This window comes from Grammomys surdaster, unplaced genomic scaffold (genome assembly GCF_004785775.1).
Source record: "Grammomys surdaster isolate TR1022 unplaced genomic scaffold, NIH_TR_1.0 150, whole genome shotgun sequence".
NCBI lineage: Eukaryota > Metazoa > Chordata > Mammalia > Rodentia > Muridae > Grammomys > Grammomys surdaster.
In genome coordinates this window covers 24,322,944-24,344,595 of record NW_021604608.1, presented here as the reverse complement: position 1 = coordinate 24,344,595, position 21,652 = coordinate 24,322,944, and the positions used below count along the sequence as shown (strand labels likewise).

Sequence of the window (21,652 nt, the reverse complement as noted above, 5' to 3'; positions counted from 1 at the left end):
TGAGAAGGGGAAACAAAATAGTTATCAGATGTGAATGGAGAGAGTTAACTAGGTGGGAGAGGGGGTAAGGAAGAATTTAGCAATGACAACCAGGTGTGGAGGAAAGGAGTAGGACAGGATTGGGAGTGAGAATGGAAATCAGTAGGAGTTATCTTTGGGATCAGCTGGAGATCTGGGATGGGGGAAGTTATGGGTAGCTTATGGTGGTGACTCCAGCTGAGATTTCTAGCAGCAGGGGATATCAAGACAAAAGTGGCCATCTCCTGTAGCCAGGCAGGACTTCCAGTGGAAGGAGGAGGTATAAACTCACCCACAAAACTTTCAATCCAAAATTGTTTCTGCCAAAAAGATCTACAGAGATAAAAATGGAGTAAAGACTGAGGTAATGGGCAAACAATGACTGCCCCAATTTGAGATCAATCCCATGGAAGAAAGCCAAACTCAGACACTATTAATGATACTCTGCTATGCTTACAAGCAGGATACTAGTATAACTGTCTCCTGAAAGTCTTTATTCAGCAGTCAATGGAAGCAGATGCCCAGACACAAAGCCAAATATCAGGTGGAGCTTGGGGAGTTGTGTGGAGGAGTTGGGAATAGAATTGAGCAAACCTACGTGTTCAAGAATCCAGCAAGAATACCGACAGAATCAATGAACCTGGGGTTGCGGTGGCTCACTGAGACTGAACCACCAGCATGTAGAAGCAGGACCTAGTCCCACCCACATTTGGAGCAGATATATAGCTTGGCTGTCATGTGGGTCCACTAACAATTGGAACAGGGGTTGCCTATGATTCTGTTCCCTTTCATTGGAATCCTTTCTCCTACCTGGACTCCCTGGTTGGACCCTCAATGGGAGAGGAGGTGCTTAGTCCTGCTGGGATTAGATATTCCAGTTTGTGGAGGTACCCATCGATGGCTTCTCTTTCTCTGAGGAGAAGATGGGGGTAAGAGGGGTAGGAATTTACAAGGATGTGATCTGAAGAGGAGGATACATGGGTTGCTGAAATTGGGATATAATTTAATAAAAAACAAATTATAAAAGAAAAGAGCAGGGCAAGAAGGGAAGAAGGAAGGGAGGAAGGGAGGGGGAGGGAAGGAGAGAGAGAGAGAGAGAGAGAGAGAGAGAGAGAGAGAGAGAGAGAGAGAGAGAGAGAGATGTTTTATTGGAACTGTTTTACAGTCTGCAGGTGTTGACAGAACCAGCCAGAGAATGAGAAGTAATCTGAAGACTGGAACACATTGCCAGAGTTTGTTTGAGGCCAGACAGACAATTCAGTCAGAAGCTGAGAGAAGCCAATTTGAATCAGTCAGCTTGGGGAGAAGATTTTAGCCAGAACAGCTGACTTAAACTAGCTATCCAGAGACCTGAAGGAACTAAAAAGGGCGAGCTTATTCAGCAGAAAGCTTCTGAGAGGATAATTACATCTGGTGAATAAAAGTTACTTTTACACTAGTCATCACTAGTCATTATGCAAGATGATGGAATGTCTAGGACTCTCAAATTCTGATGTATGAAATTTTTAAGTGGCTGTTATTTATAATGCTTAATCCATTAGGTCCAGTGTTTAACCTATGTTGTTTTACCTGTAGCATAGCAAATGTTTTATTCTAAAGTGATTCCAAAACCGGAAACAACCCTCAAACCTTTTAAAATGAAAAGTAGTATGACTATGAGTTGATAGTCACTATGCCTAAGTATAAAACTTAATAATAAATATGCAGTAGGTATAATTATATATCATATATAGAGCCTTCTTTAGGTTTGAAGCTTCTTTTATTTTTTTGTAGCAGATGGTAATTAACACATGGACACATAATTGACAACATTCAGAGATTCAGAGTCTTTATAGTTCTCAGACTAAATTGGATATCTTTATCAAACCCTCCACTTCAAAAGTCAGAGATCTATATAGGAAAGAAGACAAAAGGTTATATGATTCCAAGTAAACAATGTGCTCCAGACACAAAAGAACTGATGCGTATAAGAATGGAAAGAGACTATGAGAGTACACATAAAACCTGCACAGGCCCAAAAGACAGATTTCCAGGACAGAAAGGGGAAGTAGACGCAAAGGCTTAACCCTAAACAAGAAATAATTTGTAGCTGATAACTGGCAGGAAAGAGAATTCTGTTAAACAATGGAGTGTTACTGGTTACATCAACCATCCTTTATGCCATGCTCCATAAGTGGAGTCGTTGACCAACACAACTGTCTCTATATCTCCTTTCTTTTCTTTTTCCTTCCCTTTCCTTCCCTTCTCTTCCCTTCCCTTCCTTTCCCTTTCCTTTCCTTTTCTTTTTATTCCTTGTTTCTTTCTTTCCTTTTTGTTCATTAAGAAACTTTAGCAAGTGACTCTTTTTTTAAGCTTTTTTTGTTTAGTTTGTTTTGATTATTTGTCTTATTTAAAAAAAAATATGAAGTTGGAGAATAGGAAAATAGGGATGATCTCAGAGGGGAAATATGCTCAAAACACATTGTATGATATTTGTTTAAATAGTTAATTGCAACACAAAACTTGCGGGCAATGGCTGACTCAGTCATTCAAAAGAATGGGTAAGAAAAGGATGACTTTAATGACAGTGAATGAAAAAAATATTTATAACTATGGTCAAATCTAGTTACCTATCTTCTGCACTCATAGCAGAGGTCTGCTTTTCCTTGGCACTACTGAGACTTCACACTTGAATTCTTTACCATATGAGAAGTTTTGGTATATTTCAGAGTATAAAGAAAAAAAAACATATTAACTTTTATTTACTAACGGTCAATAGCCCACCCAACCATTTCTCCCTCCACAATTGCAATAAGAAAAAATTACTCCCAACATTACCAAATCTCACATGAGCAAATTGTCCCCAAATGAAAAGAAGCCCCACAGTGGTCTCTCTCCAGCCCTGTACGGATAGTCACTTCCCACTTCCTAGACTTGAGTCATTAGGACACATGGTCTAAGTGTGTACTCCTGACATGCAGGAATTTGTTTGATGGGTACAGTGGATCATTTTGTATTTTTTTCAGAACCTAGATAGTTTCCATATTTATACGGCTATTTTCTCTTGTCCAAAAGGAGAAACAGAGTCAAGTTGCCAAGTAACAGCCAACATACAAACTTACCGTGCCTTTTTTCTTTTTCAGCTTGTAACGCGCCTACATCTATTTTGCATATTTTAGAGTGAACTAGAATTAGCCATTGTAGCTATAGATAGTAATACATTTGAGAAAAATACCTCAGCAGCACATATTGGGAAAATTGTATTTTGGAGAACACAAAAAACTCCCATCATAGTAACCCTTTTCAATTTGTGAATGTAAGTAGGTACCTTGTAACTATCCAAAGAAACATCCTTCATCTTTCCTTTCTTATAACTGGTGTTAGAGCCTCCAGTCAGATATGAGAAGAAGACCAAGGTGTGTTTGAAAGTTATTGATAAGACTGGTTACTGTTGTAGAACAATAGATGGTATCATATTTCGATAAAAATATGAAGAAAACCTGTTTCATGTTAGCTAAATGCAAGGAGTAACCAGAAAGTGTTTGCTGTTCATTATGTACTAGAAGTGAGTTAATTCCTGCTGTACTGGCTAATCAGATCCTTGAATTTGTGTGCACATCCTGTGAAACAGTTAAATAATCCTTCACAAACACTGTTAATTGACAAAAAAACCCCAAAAAACAAAACAAAAAAAAACCCAAAAACAAACAACCAAACAAAAAAAAAAAACCAAAACCCTTAGATTTATATTGATGTCGTGGACCATCTAAATGCACTCATTTTAGAATCTATTCTAATGTACTTTAATTGCTATTCAAATTGTTAGATATGAACTGCTTTAATTAATATACTTTACGGAAGAGAAAAATGCTAAATAGTGTGGAATAAGAGAAAAGGAACAAAGAAGGTCAACACTCAGTTTCAGATGACGATGAGTCAAAAAGAAGAAAAAATGCAGCAATATATGCTAATCTGAGCAACATAAAAGAAAGGAAAAAGGAGGGGAGAGAGACAAAGAGAGAAAATCAATCAGTCTCTAGCCCTGCCATGCTCATCCGGTGCCTTAAATGGATTTCAGTGGCTATTGTAGCAACAGATCCCTTACCGCCCCACATGCACAAGCACTGTTACTTCTGCTTCGAACTGTTTGCTTCTCACACGAGTACATGGTACATTTCACTTCATTTCTGAATTTGGGCAATTCCAGGTGGTGTGGAGTGATTAATGATGCAGCCTAGGACCCCATCCTTGGGCGACATCCCTGGGAAGCACGGATTTAGCAAGGCGTAAAGGCAGAAGATGGCTGGGCACTGAGCCTGTTTCTCCACTGCCACGGGTCTTTGCAGTACAGTTGTTCCAGCTGCCAGAGGCTTTCTGGTTGCCATGGCAACCCTTGAGCTCTCTGTTGAGAACTCAAAGCAGAGCCTCTGAAGTTAGGAACCAAACACAGGAGCTCCACAAATGCAAATGAAATGCGCTTGGGCAGGGGTAACACAACAACTGGATCATCCACGGCAAATGTTACAACATCTTTGATTGAAGGAGCTAGTACAATTAGTTTTATGGGAATTGTGTTTGTAAAATAAGAGTGTACTTGGCTGGTATTCTTCATTACTGTCATTTTCCAGTGACTGGTGAGAGATATACATTGCAAACCCGCACACTAGAATGCAGGCAGTAGGAGGGGGTGGGGACCGAAACGTGCTTAACGGGAATGGGTCCAGCCTGCTCATTCATTCACTGAGTTTTACATTCCCCAGCTCCAGAGAGCTCATTTGTGCAGGGTAGTGTGTCAGGTCCTATGCCTGCAAAGAGAAATAAGACACTGTCCGGAATCAAAATAAAGTAACAACAATTAATCAAAAAATGACAGGATTCTCGCCAGCGCAGAGTAAGTCAATTAGGCTCTGTCTACAGAAGGACAATTCTCGGTGCTCTCTGTTGAAGACAAATTAAAAAAATAAATGAATAAATAAAAATAAACAAGAAAATAAGTGATTCCTAGCCAAGGAGAGAGAAGAGATGGTGGCCCCTGATACAGAACAGCAGGGCAGCGGGAAAAGCAGCATTTTCTTTGAGATCCAGACTCACAAGGCCACATCAGTGTTTCTCAGGGGCTGGGACTGAGAAGAGGCTTATTTCTCTTTTACAGAAAAACCGAGCCCTTTTCCCCACTGGGCTTGATTTCTAGTATGGGAAACCCCGCCTTTCTGGAACGCTGATTGGTCCAACTGTTTTTGAGATAATTTATGCTGCATCCATCTGGTGTGATTGGCTCCTTAGCTCAGTTCTGCTGGGAGTCGCATCCTACCTGCTTCGGAGGTGTACTGCCTATCCACACTCCTTGGTACTCACTGTGCTGCTGCTGAGGCGTGAGGCAAACTCTGTGCTTCGGGACTGAGCTAGTGGAGGAAGGATCATAAAAGCGAACTGATGGGTTCTGGGAAAGCCTTCCTCTTCTCCCCCTCCCTCCTGTGGAGTCAAACTAGAGGAGTGAGGTTGATATTCTTGTTACTAACCCTGCATCTGGGAAACTGGTGAGTAAATTCAAGGACTTAAAACTGTCTCCTTAATTTTCTTTTTGTTTAAAAAAAATCATTCCAAGTAATTTGCATTTTCCCGGGACATGTGCAATGTTTGCCATTACTGAATTTTCTGATCCTGCGTACTCGAGACAGCATGAACTTGGCCTATTTCTGAAGAATAGATATTTATTCATTTGTTTTTGAGTTCTACAGAATTATACACTAATATAGACACCATTTCCAAAAAGAAGATTAGGAGTAGAAATGACTTTGCCAATATATTTGGGATTGAATGCTGCTGATGAACTTTCTGGATGATTCTGAATTTTAACGACAAAGTTATTTCAGAAACTTTGTGTTAGATAGCATGATGTTTATGCTGTTTGTGTATAAGCAAATACGTTTTTCTTATTTCTTTCTGGATGTTTCTTTAGGGTAACATTATTAGTTAAGCTGTTCTCTTATAGGCTAGATCTGACTATGCATCTATCACCTGTGAAAAAATATATATTCAGAAAACATCAGAAATAACTCTGTATTTTATTAAAAACAACTTTGAAAGTCTTACATGACACTATGAATGTCTTGGCTGTATTTGTGTGTGGTACTACCATACACAAATCTTCAGTGTGACAGGAACACGACTGGACTGTAAAGCCTTTCAAAAACTTTGAAGTCATCCTGTGAGTGAAAGAACATCTCACACTTGTGCTGTGGAGGAGACAGAGTGTAGAAGATGCTGTTATGTTTGGCTAAGGCATAGACACTTTAAAAGTTTTTTAGTATACTATCCATGCATTGTTGCATTTGCTCTAAATAAATTTACATTCAAGTTATGGTATTCTATGCTTTATTGCTGCTTAGAATCCCAGTAAAGCGCAATTACTATGAAGATAATTTTTGTATATGGACTTTTGTTGTCATTACCAATAGACAGAACATTTATATATCCTCGGAATGTGAGCACTGGGTCAGAGCATAAGCAATTTTGGCCTTTCTGGATTCAAAATTTGGTATTTAGTATGTTTAGGTTTCATTTGAGTATTACAGTTCTATTTGTCATTTTGTTTCAGACTTTAAATATTCTCTATGTACAGACAATGTAATGAATGATTCATTCTATATGCTATGTTGTAATGGCTTATGTCCTTGAATACATCATGTTTAAAAGGAGATATTTAAGGAGAACTTGTACTTTTATGCCATTGCAAAGGAAAATGCAGATTTGCTCAGTGCTTTTCTGGAGTAACAACTTGCATGCTCCTTTTTATCTTTCTAACTTCACATTTCTATTTCAGTCATGTACGGGTACTGTCTCACAAAGAGCATATTGTATATCCAAATAGATGTTTCTTTTGGAGTAGGCTCACATTACATTCATTGTAGCTGGCTCGCAAACTCTCATCAAGCTGCTCCGGGTAAAGAGCTCTGAGGTGCTGTGGGCAGGGAACTCATTGGGTGCATGCTTTTACCTGGCAGAGCTCTTTAAACTCAGTGGATACAGTAGTTTCATCTACAAAATGTAGGATAGCAATAGACCATGTCTGACTGCTTCAAATATTCACAGTCAATACTTGTGAGATTTGAAATGAAATACGCAGTGATTTAAGGGTCTTTTTGTGGATCTGAATAGAACAGAAGGGGAAAACTCTAATGTGACTGCCATCTCCTTTTTTATTGTATGTGTGAAAGAGTGAAATAAGTTACAGGATTCAAATTTATAAATAATTCATTTATCATTATTATAGAGATAATATGGGCTACTTTTGTCAGATGAACAAATACATATTGAAACAAATATAATTATTGCTACTATTCTATAGTCCAAGTTTCTCAATTATGAGCATTTATGGCTTTATTTTATAAAGCAGCCTAACTTGTGATGAATTTTATATTCTCTCAATGCACACTTGTAGAAAATTGTCATCAATACTTATAAACTTTGTATGATCATAAATATTACTCTTATTTTCCCCATTCATTTAAGGTTTCTCTTCTCAACACATCAAAGGTTCTGCCTATAAGAATTCCAATTTCATATTGGTTTCTAAAATACACTTTCAATGTGATTTAGAGCTTTACTAACTTGGGTTATATTACTTTTTATATCAAATCAATGAGGAGGTATTGTTTCCACATTAGTTTTCATAAAGAGCAAAGGGAGACAGTATATTGACGTTCCATATTGCTGAATTCTGAAAGCTGATCCTCCTGTTGTACCTAAAAGCTCTGGTCTTAGATCCTGGGCTTCATTCTCTAGGAGAGTCTGTGGCATCTTGAAAACTTGGCTTTATCTTCACCAGCTTGATTTCACTTTTGTAATTTAAAAATAAAAATTAAAGGAAGTTAATCAAGTTTACATGGATTTAGATGTTCTAAAAAAGTAAGCTATTGTAACCATTGAGAACTTACATTTTTGGAATCCTGAAGAAATAGAAAATATTTAAAGATTTCCAATGGGTTGAAAAAAATCCATTGCAGCATTCAACTTCCCACATTAAAATATTCAACTGCACCTACTTTTAAAATAAGTTATTTTAGGTCATTTCAGGAAATTTAATATATGAGTGTGGTAGTTAATAAAATAAGTTTTTATATTTCTCTAGCTTTTAGGATTAGTTTTCTCGTACAATGTCAATGGTAACCATGTAATTGTTTCATGGTTTAACATACTGAAGGAGCTATAGAAACAAATTAATATTGAATAAGAAGATTATAATTGAAGAAAGTTCTAGATAGAGAATCTTTTAGATTACCTAAACACAAATTACAGTCCAGTTGCTCTCCATTCTGTATATTGAAACACTTTGAGTTAAGCAATAAAGGAAATGATTCATACTGCAGTATTCATAGACATTTAGTATTTATATACATGCAATTATATTTGTTTATGAATATAAGAATGAAGGTAGACTCCCAATAAGAAGGAATCAAGGTAGGATAGAAAACTGAATAAAGGCTGTTGAAGTCCTGGGAAAATGAAAGTCACATGTAGCATGTGACTTCCTAGAAGTGAGGAACTGTCTCTAACAATTTAAATGAAAGATTTATGGTGAATATTCCTAAATAGAGGGAATCCTGGTCTTCATCATCAAATTTCAATTTCATTTTCAGTTCTCATTTCTTCCTGAGTGAGTTCAAGCAACCACTGGGGCATAGAAAACTCATTTTCTAAAATCAATTCTAAGATATTAAAAATATTTAGGAAAATCTCAGCACATAATAGTTGAGAAGGATGTACTAGCAGATATTGTATAGACTCATTGTAACTCTAATATTATTTAACTTTTAAAGTGGTTTTAGATACAGTAGAATTAAATATTGAACTGCTTTATGTTACTAAGTGTCCTTTAGATTTTAATGAGATCATCATTTATTTATTAAGACATATTTATTGAGTACCAATTGGTTACAAATGCAGTGAGTAATGGTAGGCTTAATCTAGCAAATAAGGTAAACAGAAGCTTTACACAAATGAAGCTTATCTCTCTGCTAAGTTCTACAAGTGCTGTATTAAAGAAAAGCATACGACCCGAATAAGGAAACAGAATGTCAAAAGTCCAAAGAAAGTTTGCTTATAGGTCTTCTCCTAAGGGTGAAACCTTGTGAAATTTCATTCTCCAATGCTAGGATGTCAAATACCATTTTTATATTTAAGTTTTGTTAAACAAACTATATTATAGAGATTTCATGTGTATAGCTTCCGTGTTCTATCTAAAACAAACAAACAAACCTGGCTATCACAGTGGTTCTTAATTTGTGGTTCAAAACTCCTTTGAGTTTGCATATCAGATATCCTACATATCAAATATTTACATTACAATGCATATATCAGTAAGAAAATTACAGTTATAAAGTGGCAAGAAGATGATTGTATGGTTGGGGTCACCACAACATGAGGGATTGTATTAAAGGGTTACAGCATTAGGAAGGTTGAGAACCACTGGTCTAGCTTATAGGGCCCAGATCCATTGGCCCTTACAACTTTTTTACCTCCTCTTCTTCAGTTTTCTCTTAGCTTTCAGTACATTGAAAGTGGTTGCATTGTATCAATTGGGGATGGATTCTGCATATTGACCAATTGTGTATCTTAGAAATCTTCTCTATTTGTTGGAAAAAGAAGCTTCTTTGTTGAGAGGTTAGAGATACTCTTATCTGTGAATATAAGAATAAGTATTGAGAATACAGTTAACAATTATAATGGTTTGAGGAAAAGGTAGTAGGAGGTTCTCCTCTAGGGTGTATGACGTTTCTACTCATGAATAATTGGCTAGTTTGTAGAATCAGCTATTAGTTTCCTTCTATTGAGCAATCTTTGAGTATAATTACAAAGCTGTTTGTCATCCTTCACTTATATATTATTGTACAGTTTATATACAGTTATATACAGTATATTGTTATATACATTTTATTATTGTACCAGTGATGTTAACTCATTAGGTTGGCAATTGTTAAGATTCGTTCGCCTTTGTGATGGGTAGAACTAGCAATTGATTGTCTCCTTTGGCAGGTAACTTAGCATTTTCTGATAAGGTGGGAGCTAACACTCAGAGAGGAGGCTGTCAGATAACTTGCAGCTTGATTTCTTCAAGTCCTTTATATGATGTTTGTTGTGTCTTCAGCAATAGAGTTTTACCTTTGAATTCTGGGAGACAGCCACAGACAATGGTAATAGAATACATTGTTTTGATAGTCTATTGGACTCATCTGACCAACAGCAAACAGGCAATTTCCCTTGCCTGTTACTGGGTTTGTTAAATAGTCTTTGACTTTTAGGATGTGAATTGTGACTCCATAATGAGCAACTTCATTGATATATATATATATATATATATATATATATATATATATATATATATAATTTTAAAGTCAGAGAATGCAAAAGTCGCATTTCCTCAGGAATGAGCTGCCTGCTAGCTTATCTAATCCCATTGGTTAGACACTGAACATTAAGAACAACACTAAATGGATTCAATTAAATATACATATATGTATATTCATATAAGAGTTTTGTGACCTTTTGTAAATATAACTAGCATATATATGAGGCTAAACTCTGGTTAGAGCTCTTTGCCTCATTTTACAAATGGAAACCAAAAGGCCTAGAAACTTTTAGAATATATTAAGGGTTATCTTGCTTCTAAGAGCTAAATCAAAGAAATTCACATCTTCTGTGACCAGAACCTGCATTCTTAATACCAAGCATTTCATATAATAAATGCACTGTAAGTCAAATCAATGAGTATGGTCTTGATGGATGGAGACTAGGGACGGAGGAAAGGAGAAAACAAGGGAAATGTTATATAAAGAAAAGAGGAAAAAAGAGACTGAAGAAGAGAAAGAAAGAGAAAGCTATGGAAATGTAATTGTGGGTTCATTGATGCAAACACAGTGAGTAGAAACTCTAGTGTATACCTATCTCATAAGCCACTCACTATGCTAGATTCATTATTTTAGGAAAGCAGTAAGCAACTTGGGGTACTTGGTCATTAAAAAATAACAGGTTAGAAAAGAATTAAAAGCAAGAACTTACAGTTTAGATACAATTTGTTGTAAGAAACTTTAACTTATTGTTTCAGGGTTCTATAAAAATACCACAGTGATATGTATTATGTGTATAAGTGTACCAGACACTACAAGCAAGTAATGAAAGTCACAGGAAGCTCCAGTTTCTCTACAAAGAGATAATAGATGCCTTATCACAAGATCCATTCAAGCAGAAGCTTGTTAAAGTGTTCTTGTACTCAGTGGGAGGCTGATGAGATTTATGGTTTTTATCTATTTTTAAGCAGTATCTAATTTTCTCCATACTAAAATAGTTTGGCCAATTGAATTCTAATGCTTTAACAAATAGCCTTAGCTATTAATCCATTCAGTGAATATTTCTTGCCTATTATTCATCTAACAACTATTAACTCGGTGCTCATCAAGTGTTAACCAGTGTCCTGGAACCTGGTGCTAAAGTGGTAAGAAAAAAAAAAAAAACCCTTGACTCCTTGTGTTTGTAAAGTATAAAAAGGAACATAGATATGACACAGGACAGATATATCAGGTCTTACTACAATGGGGCTTGATTTCTATTGCCCATTTTGTTGATAGTTTGTTAATAGAAACAATAAATACAATAAAGCCCTATAAGTTGTGTTCCAAGTGCTAAGCGAGGTGCAGTGCTAATGGTTAATACTCTGCCATCAATGCAGATCCAAGCAAAGACCTCTGGAAAGTGTTAGACTGAAATTGGTCCAGAGTTATAGAATGAGAGCTCAGGAAATAGGTCACAGTCACGTGTGTGTATGAGGTGCTATTAGGAAGTTTGGTAGTTTTGGGAAATGTCATTTCTATCATCATTTCATGTAACATTATAGTAGAGACAGCATTTCTGTAAAGGCTCTGTAATTTCCTGTAACAGTGAGGTTCTGAATTAGAGACATCATTTTCTCACAGAAACCATGTAGTCTGTAAATTGACATATAGATTTATGTTTGGACAACTGAGTAGCAATGTTAAGAGACTACCAAGCCACAGGGACAAGAAAAAACACTTAGGGATTCTAAATTCTAACTTGCAGCTGCATGGATATATCAGAAAATCAATGCTTAATGCATGCTGGGTTTCATATTAACAGTTTACTATTGGTTTGGTCGAATTTGTAAAATAGATTTAGAAGTGTTAGAATTAACGGTTCTGGCCATTAAATAATCATTGTGTGTACTTCTGAGATGATCACTGGAGGTTGTGCAGTATGAGAAATTCTTAAGTGCAAGGATGCATTTGCTCCTCTGTCATCATAGATTCATGTAATTTTCAGAATATCCATATAATATATATAATTCAGTGTTTTCAGTAAAACATACATTTTCCCTAAAGAAGTCATGTTGAATACATTGAATTTGATCTCATAGAGACGTCTGCAATATATAATACATTTTGTTATTTGTGCAAATGACTTATGAACAAATGCTTATTTTCAGGATTTAGTGAGTAGCAATTCCATTTTAACAGCCCAGATTGTCACAATTAGCATGTATGAGAAAAAAAATGATCACTTATTTCTGTTACACTCATTTGTATCCCTTATCTTCTGAAGGAAATGTTCCACAAGGATCTTATATTAATGAGTATTACACTCTTATTTTGGATCTCAGGACAAGAAACTAGCATGGTCCTGGCATGGATGTACTAAATCTGAATTCTTTCCCTGTAAAGATATCTTAAAATATTCTGTAATTGAATAAAAATCAACATGATGCCTTTACTTTGAAAAACTCTTACAGATTTAAAGCATGTATCTGATGCATAAATGCATCAAGGATTTAGAAAATGTAAACGTCTTGAAGGATTGTGTCATATATAAATCCAATTTATGTCTTGTCAGGCTCTATGGATATAAATCAAAATGAAGACTTTGATGTTCCTTTTAATTTAATTTATACACAGTGGCCATTTAAAATATACTGTACTGAAGAGTATGCTTGCTTTCTATCTCCTATGGAAGTGGTTACAAAGGACATTTATAATCTTGGGATATTGACCATATCTCTGAAGACTTTTCGAGATCCATGGTTTCTAGTTTCTAAAGTCAGTTTAAGGGGTTAAAGAGGTAACCCAGAATTTGGGGCAGAGTGATTTCAGAAGACCATGTTTGAGTCCAGGAATTTGCATTGATTGACTGGAAACTTCCTGTAGCTACATTTTTGGGGTCTCTATCATCTTGTTCTGTTTTCCAGAGGCACCTATGGTCCAGAATTCAAAAATAATCTCTGATTTTAAGGACAGAGTTAATCAATAAAATAAATATATAAAGCAGACAAAAATCAAAATGTTGACAGGTTTCATGTTTTATTAGTAACATTTGCTACTGCTTTTTACTATAATATGTACCAGTAAAAAATTTTCAAAATGGATATCTAAAATATTAGGTATAATATTTTTATCATTTTATTTTTATCATCCTTCTCAATATATGGTACTAGTCATGATTTATTTTTCAAAAATCTACTTTGCTATAGTTCTGTCTATTTCTCATTAGTGAAAAAGTTTTCAATCTTGTAGCTTTAATCTGACCTAATAAACTATGTTGCAAAACATAGTTATTGTTCACAATGTTTTTGAAATCAACAAGATCTCACTTATATGGAAGGAGCTTTGGGCTTTTGATAACAGTGAAGGGAGGGAGAGTCACTCAGTCTCTCTTTGGGGACCTGGCTGCTGATAGGTTGCTCCTGCAGTTGATGGAGTAGTACTAATGTGTACAAGGGCAGGCCTAATAGGACTTAGCAGGTTATTAAAGATGAGAAGAAAACATAAAAATGAGGACATGAATCCGGGAAGGAAGTGGAGTGAGCACTACTGAGAGTTGGTATGGTAAGGTAGGCACTAAGGTAGTCTGTACAGTTATGATCCAAATACATATGTGAAATTTTCAAAAATATAATAAGAATTTATAAGGTAAACAACATCAATAAAACATACAACATGAAAAAAATGACATGTCTATAGATAAACACATTTAGCTATATGGCTTTTTTATTAGCTTAGTATTTTATACTAAAGATGAGCTCTGGTTTATAAAAGCATTTTTAAATATATTCTCTCAGTTCTATAAACATGGATTTTGTGCATATGTGTGCATAGGTAAAAAATATTCATGATTTTTATTTGAATAAGTTGATCAATATTTCTAAATTATTTCACACAGAGCAAGTCTCAGAGTGTATTAATGGTTGTATAATGTCATTTATCCCTCTGCTTACTGGTGATGGACCATTTAATATTTTGCCAATGTGATGCTTAAAAGTTCTATTATATTTTAATGTACTCATACTACTACCAGTGAATGTTAACATAGTTCCATATATTTACTGCTTTTTACAATCTTTGAATTCTAATACGCTTACTGTGATGTGTATCTCTTTTTTGTCTCTAGTGATGTCTAAAGTGAACTTTGTTATATATCTTTTCTATTTTTTCTATCTTTCCTATAGCTGTTTCCATATGTTCGTTAAGAGTTGGCAGTTTATTGCTTTCCAACATTGACTTTCTCTGTAATTTTCTGCTAGAAATCTGATTTTTATTTTTTATATCTGAGTTAATCACAATTTCAATGCATTTTGCTAGATATATCTCTATTTTTTTCTAAACAAACTAGTCATTTTCTTTCTACCCACCAAATTTTCACATCGTTGGATATGATTCTGAGCATTTAATTTACTCCCAGTGACATATTTTTGTCTTGCTAAGTTAGGAAAATCTTAAAATTTATTTTTAATACTTTTGTTATTTGAGAATTTTTGCATGCATTCATGGTTGTTTGAATAAGAGAGATTTCCCCATAGGCTCTAGTGGAGACATTGTCTCCACTTGGTGCTGCTGTTTACAGAGCTTTAAGAGGTATGTCCATATTGTCAGATATAAGTCACTGGGGCGGGCACTGAGGTTCAAAGCCTCACACTATCTCCAGTTCAGTCTTTCTCCTTTGAGCTCTCTGCATCCTAGTCCCATTTTCATCTCTGAAATTTGTTGCAATGCTTTCTGTGTAATAGACTGTTATCCTTCAGAAACTCTAAGCAGAATGAACTCTTTCACAAAGTGTCTAGGTCATGGGTCTTATCACAGCAATAGAAAGGTAGCATATATATGTATATGTATATGTATATGTATATGTATATGTATATGTACATATGTGTGTGTGTGTGTGTATGTGTATATATAGTGTGTGTGTGTCTGATAAAGTTAGTCCTCCATTCATTTTGCTTCAATTTCTGCTTCATCCTCTACTATGACTCCCTTTCTACAAAGGCATTCTTTTTTTACTTGTTTCTACAGCAAGTCCATGCAGCACTGTCAGTGGAAATATGCACAGCTTAAGAACATCTACTTAAACATGAGTATCACTCCTAAGGGATCACTCTTTAAAGAAAATGGTCTCTCTTTCTCCCAGCTGACTTCACTCCCAAAGCATCTTTAGTGAAGAATGGGGCTTCATGCCACCTTCCTGAGAAATTTTTGAACAGGTACTCATGTCCTTCCTGAAACTTGCCACTTGAGATATCTGCCCTATGGGTTTTTTCTTATGTTTGTGCATAAAGGACGATAAATGAAATCTAATGACATTTTTAAAATTGTAAGGAAGCCTACTACCATAGAAACTTCCTAAAATATATACACATAGGGAAAGAACTTAAATGGAGTTATCTTATAATTGAGTGACAAAGCTCTTACTAGATAGAACAGGTTAACAAATAAACAGTGTAATATCAGAAATGGGTTACAGTTTTTTGAAGCTGTTGCCCAGTGAGGTCCCATATTTCCCAGTATATTACAGATTAGTGTCAATGCTCTTCATTACCCTTGATCTCGTAAGATCCCATTGCTGAAGATACAAGATACTTGAGTCATAGAACAAAGAGATATTGAGCTAGAACTCACCTCGAGTATTCTGACCTATTGGCTAGATTTCCTAGTGCTAGAAGGATCAATGCATACAGCTAGAATATAAAAATAATCATCAATATTACCAAGTACCAATAAAGACTAGCATTGGAGACATGCTTAGTGGTATAATAGTGATACAACCGTAATGAGACTAGATATCCATCCTTTTATGTTAGCTTTAAATCAACTCCACCAAATGAAAATCATACTGCTGTTGGGCTGCCCAAAACTGTCTGTCATTATTCTGCTAAATAGACATGCTATTAGACAAATCCCAATGACTTATTGTACCCATAGGTTAGTGTATCTTTTGCATTAGAATGAATAACACAGAGATTCTCAACTGGACAAAATCCAGAGAATGAAGGAGTATTGAATGCTCAGTCGTAAACTGAACATCTGTATAATACTCATTCTTAAATGCTCAAGGAATATTATGGAAGGTGTAAAAACTGCAAATTCTGGAAAGCGTGGATATACATATAGATACAATAGGAAAATTACACAGAAGAGCTCTAATTGTGCATGCACAAGATGAATCCAAACAAAACCCGACATGAAATATGGATGGAACCCAGATAGGCATGATGTCTCACTTCAAATGTGGAGCCATTGGCAACTTATAGCTTCAGGAAGAGAGATTGCAGGTTTCTTACAGGAGGTGGGTCCTTTTTGGTGGACCATATTCCGATGGATGGTCATACATCCAAAAGAATATGAGAAGATCAATCTGGACTTGAAGATGGAAAAAAAGTAAACAGTTATTTAAGTAAAAAGGGAGTGGGTCTCTGTGAAACTGGGGAAGGGTGTTGAATAGTATCAAAATGCATTGATTAAAATTCTCAAAGATGAAATAAAAATAAAATTATAAAGATTATTGGATGTTTCATGAGCAGCAGATCATAGGTGGAACTTGTGAAGGCAATGCATATTTATGTTTACAGCTTACATAAAATGTTTATAAATGATCTGTCACTTTTTTCTGTTATTTTGGAGTTAATATTCAGTAAGGGAAAATATTGTATGTACATATAGAAATGATATATATGATATATGCATAATATTAATATATATAATATGTTTTCTCTAAGTCTTATATAATTAAAATAAATTAAGCATAAAGTACTTATTTAATTATGTACAGATTTTAGAATGATAATGTGACTTTAAAATAAAAAAATAAATATCTTTAGTTAAGTCCAGATTAAAATTTCACATAAAATGATCAGATATGTTACAAACCATATAAATATCTAAAGTATTATCCATTGTAAATGTTTGAGGAGGAAATGTTTAAGATGCGAGACCAGATGGAGAAACTGGTGAAAGTCATTCTGAGTGTGTTGAAAACCATCATATTAGGATCCAGGGATCTAAAAATGGTGTGTGTGTGTGTGTTTGTGTGTGTGTGTGTGTGTGTGTGTGTGTGTGTTTGTGTGTGTTTGTGTGTGTGTTTGTGTGTGTGTGTGCTATGCCCTGCATTTTTACAGTATTTCAGTGGTTGTTGTGTTGATTATTAAATACAAAGATCCAAGAGATGAAGACATTTTCTGGCGAATTCTGTCTTGAAACTAGAATTATGATAATTGGAAAGTTCTTCAAAATTTTCAGAAACTTCACATGTATTTGATTATAAAAATGGCCATAATGTATACCTTATGTTAGGCACATTTCTATTTGTTCAATCATGGAGAAAATAATAATTGAGATTCTATTTTCTGCAATGTTATACTGTAGGTGATGGGGTGGCATGAGAAAACAAATAAGGCCAATCCTAACAGTCAAAAGTTTCCATTAAGAGATAAGAAAAAGGGCAGTGGTGGTGCATGCCTTTAATCCCAGCACTTGAGAGGCAGAGACAGGTGGATTTCTGAGTTCGAGGCCAGCCTGGTCTACAGAGTGAGTTCTAGGACAGCCAGGGATACACAGAGAAACCCTGTCTCGAAAAAACCAAAAAAAAAAAAAAAAAAAAGAAAGAAAAAGAAAAGAAAAGAGAGAGATAAAACAAAAACAAAACAAACAAACATAAAAACGAAACAAAAAAATTGCATGATCAGGAACCAGGAGAGAAGTTCAGTAATGGTTGTCTTGAAGAAATGAATTTCTTGCACTTTAAACAACTGCTAAAATCCATGGGGAAAGGAATAGCCATCTTTAGCTACTACTTTATGAATATATACCTGCACAGAAGAAGTATAGACAGAACAAGATTGACCTGCATTATAAAGCCTGAATCTAAAACTATTCTTCAGAGAGTTATTGACATAATTTGGATTACCATGACAAAAAATCGTGTCAAATTTAATGGGTAGACTTAAAAATTAGACTATGTAATTTATTTCTTTCTGTAATTTATTTATGACTATGTAATTTATTTCTTTGAATTAAAAAAAAACATCTACAAGAAAGAAATTCTGACACCAAACTATTGAACATAAGATATCGAGTATCCCCAGGTTAGTAGGTCAGTTGAACAAGGAGAATGGAAACTTAAAATCAGATTAAGGAATCTATATAAAAATACATAAATTCATTTCCTTTTTAATTTGAAATTTTCTCCAATCATATAAAACTATGTGTAAATTTTTATCTCACACTTACTGTCTTTCGCAAAAAACCTTGCTTAAGTATTTCCAATTGACAATGGAGTAAAGAGACTTTCTAACACTATTTTTGGCAAATATTTACATGTTTATTGAATTCTCAGGATATACTAGGCAATTGTCTTTTGTTTTCCTTATGTTTTTGCAGTGAGATTATTATTTTTTGCTTCTTTCCTACAAATAAAAGTAGAAAGGACCATGTATCTTTCTTCTCATAACTTTGTCAGTGTGTTTTGAACTATATGATAATCCTCACTTAAAACAAAACTGCATTCAAGAATACTAAACAAGCTAAGTATCTTTCACATGATCTATGTCAAAGTGGAGGTAGAGAGATAGGAATAAGAGCCAGAGCCAGTGACCCCCCCAGGAAACAGCATCTTCCAGACACAACATTGTTTTACGTACACATTCACATAAACTGCAAATTCACAAGTCTTGTTCAAATTCAGTCAAACAAGACTAAATCACAGCACAGAGAAGGGTGAAATAGGTGTAATTTCCCATCCCAAACAAGAAGCTACTGCAATGTATTTTATAGATTTATGGGAGGAAAAATCAGTTTTCTCCAATGTGCTACATTGTATATGTCAACAAAACTTAGGACAGGCTACCTGCTCAGGAATAGCTGACCAACACAAAATGGATATCATGTTGCCTGTATGTGGGTACATGCTTGTGTATGTGTGTATGTGTGTGTGTGTGTGTGTGTGTGTGTGTGTGTGTGTATGTGTTAGTGTATATGTGCATGAGTGCATGTGTGTTTCAGAGTTTATGTTTTTATTTATTTACTTATTTACTTAGACTTTTTGTTCTTTTGAATTTTGTTGTCATGTTTATGAGGGAGAGCATGAGGAAAAGTGAAGTTGGGCAAGCTTGAGAGAAGGGAGGATTTGGTAGGAGTTTGGGTAGAGTCAAAAGTATCATCCAAATACTGTGTATGTAATGAAAGGCAACACTAGCCAGTTGACACATGACAACAAAATGCTATAGAATCTTAGGAGGAAAATAATCACTCTGGACCATTCCTTGTTTAAATTTGATCTTTTGCAGGATCTGTTAAATTTTAATAATTATATACAACTTCATTTATGTGAACTTTCCTAAGACTGAGGTGTACGTATCTTGGAGGAATGTTATGTTATTGATCAAATCCATATTATTTTTATATGAATTATGGTGATGTCAACATGTTTGTCATTCTTTGGGTGACCAAGAACCAAGATTCAAGACTAGATAGCCTAAGTAGTCTGACTACTTCAGATAAAACCAAATCCTTCTTCTAAAAGGAAAAAAAAGTAGTAATAAAATGATTCCTAACGACATTCTGTTATACCCCTTTTATGGTTTTACTTAGCCATCAGAAAAGCTTCTTCCTGCATCAGATGAGCACAAATACAGAGATCCACAGACAGACTTTACTTAGAGAGTAAGAGACCTTGGGATACTCAGCCTTTAAATGGATGCCTCCATCTGATCCTTTCCCTCAGAACTCAGAGAAACATGCAGAAGGGAAAGTGATGAGAATGGAAGAGCCAGCTGGATGGAAGACATCAAGAAAACAAGGTGCCCTGAATCACCATGATCAAAGCACATGTAATGAACTCACTGAAATTGTGTCAATATACACAGGGCCTTCATAGAATGGCATTAAGTCCTCCTTTTCTGTATTATGGCTTTCAGCTTAGTGTTTTTATCAGATTTCTGAATGTAGAAATGAGTGGGTCTCTGTTTTTATACCTTCTTCTAGACTCTCTGCCTTCTGTTTGTTTTGTTCAATTCCACTGTGTGAGACTTTATTTTATGTTACATATTGTTATATTATACTTATTGTAAATTATTATCCACCAATACTGTCTTTGTTTTCTAATATGAGACAGAAAAGATGTGGACCTTTGATGGGAAGGGAGGTGGAGAGGGGCTGGATGGATTAGATGAAGGGAAAGTGTAATCAAGATATATTATATGAAAAAAAAGATGAATAGCTTTCTCTTAAATTCTTGCAGGTACATAGTTGACTTTAAAACATTATTTAGTTTTGAAAATAATAATTATTATGCTTTTCCAAGCTACTCTCCACAATACTTATATAAGCAGGCAATGAAGACTCAACACCTCTAATGATTCAGTAAAAACAGCTGTGTGTTCTATGGCTATTACTCTATGCTGTTCTTTCAGCCTTACTGGATGTTTTGTTTTATGCAAGTCAGTTCCAGAAAGGATCAGTAATCTGCTGCCATGCCGTTTGTTTGCATCTTAATGAAGAGTTTACCCCTGACTACAGAAAGGAGCATATTCTAGATCCCCGATGTGTATAGCCCCTGTACTTACTGTGTAGTTCATGCTTGAGAAGTCTCCTTACTCATCAATGACTGCTGCTTGCAAAACCATCTCCCATTTTGCTACTTCTGGTTGGTTTCTGAGAAACACAGAGTACTAAACCAATACACTCTTTCAAAATGCAGCTTCTAAAGATTTGCAAACATATAAATTGTGAACCATAAGAACAATCTGGAGCAAAAACTTTTGACGACTTCTTTAAGCCCCACAGTTTTATTAACAGACCAATACTAATGCATATTCTAAGTCTTCTATATTCTACGAGTTTTAAGCTAGGGATATTGTATTTCTCCTTCTACATTCATCATCTAGAAAGATGCTAAGCCCATAGCAATTACTTGGTAGTTATTGTAAATAAGGTATCATCATTTATAAAAGTAGCATTAAAATTTAATTCATAGCTCATGCGTCCAAATCAATAGGTGCTATTCATCCAGCATTGTTCTATTTACGCATGTATCATTATCAGTAACTTATTTTCCTAACACTTATGGGGATTACATAGTGTTTCATACTTACGTTTACAAAATGAATTACATGATTATATCTACCAATATGCAGTATATACGTGGCATTTAGTGATAAATTATATAGAGTAAAATTAAAATAGCTACAACATTACAAAGTTTTCTGGCATTGATGAGAGAGTAGAGTAGATTGTTGCACCCCTTAAATCCTTGTTGAATTCATGCAGAGTTGACAACTGCATTACTATCTATGGTTTTATAATTCCTAACAGATTTCTTTCTACCA

General features: G+C 35.1%; 1 protein-coding gene across 1 annotated transcript in view; it reads left to right on the top strand.

Annotated features, from left to right (window-relative positions):
* The first annotated feature begins 5,031 nt into the window (after positions 1 to 5,031).
* The window catches only part of Gabrg1 (gamma-aminobutyric acid type A receptor gamma1 subunit), a 72,091-nt gene continuing 55,470 nt past the window's right edge, over positions 5,032 to 21,652 (top strand). Inside the window, exon 1 of the mRNA XM_028765291.1 lies at positions 5,032 to 5,534. Coding sequence (XP_028621124.1) covers positions 5,431 to 5,534 — 104 coding nt within the window. The 5' untranslated portion in view covers positions 5,032 to 5,430. The remainder of the gene's footprint in view (positions 5,535 to 21,652) is intronic.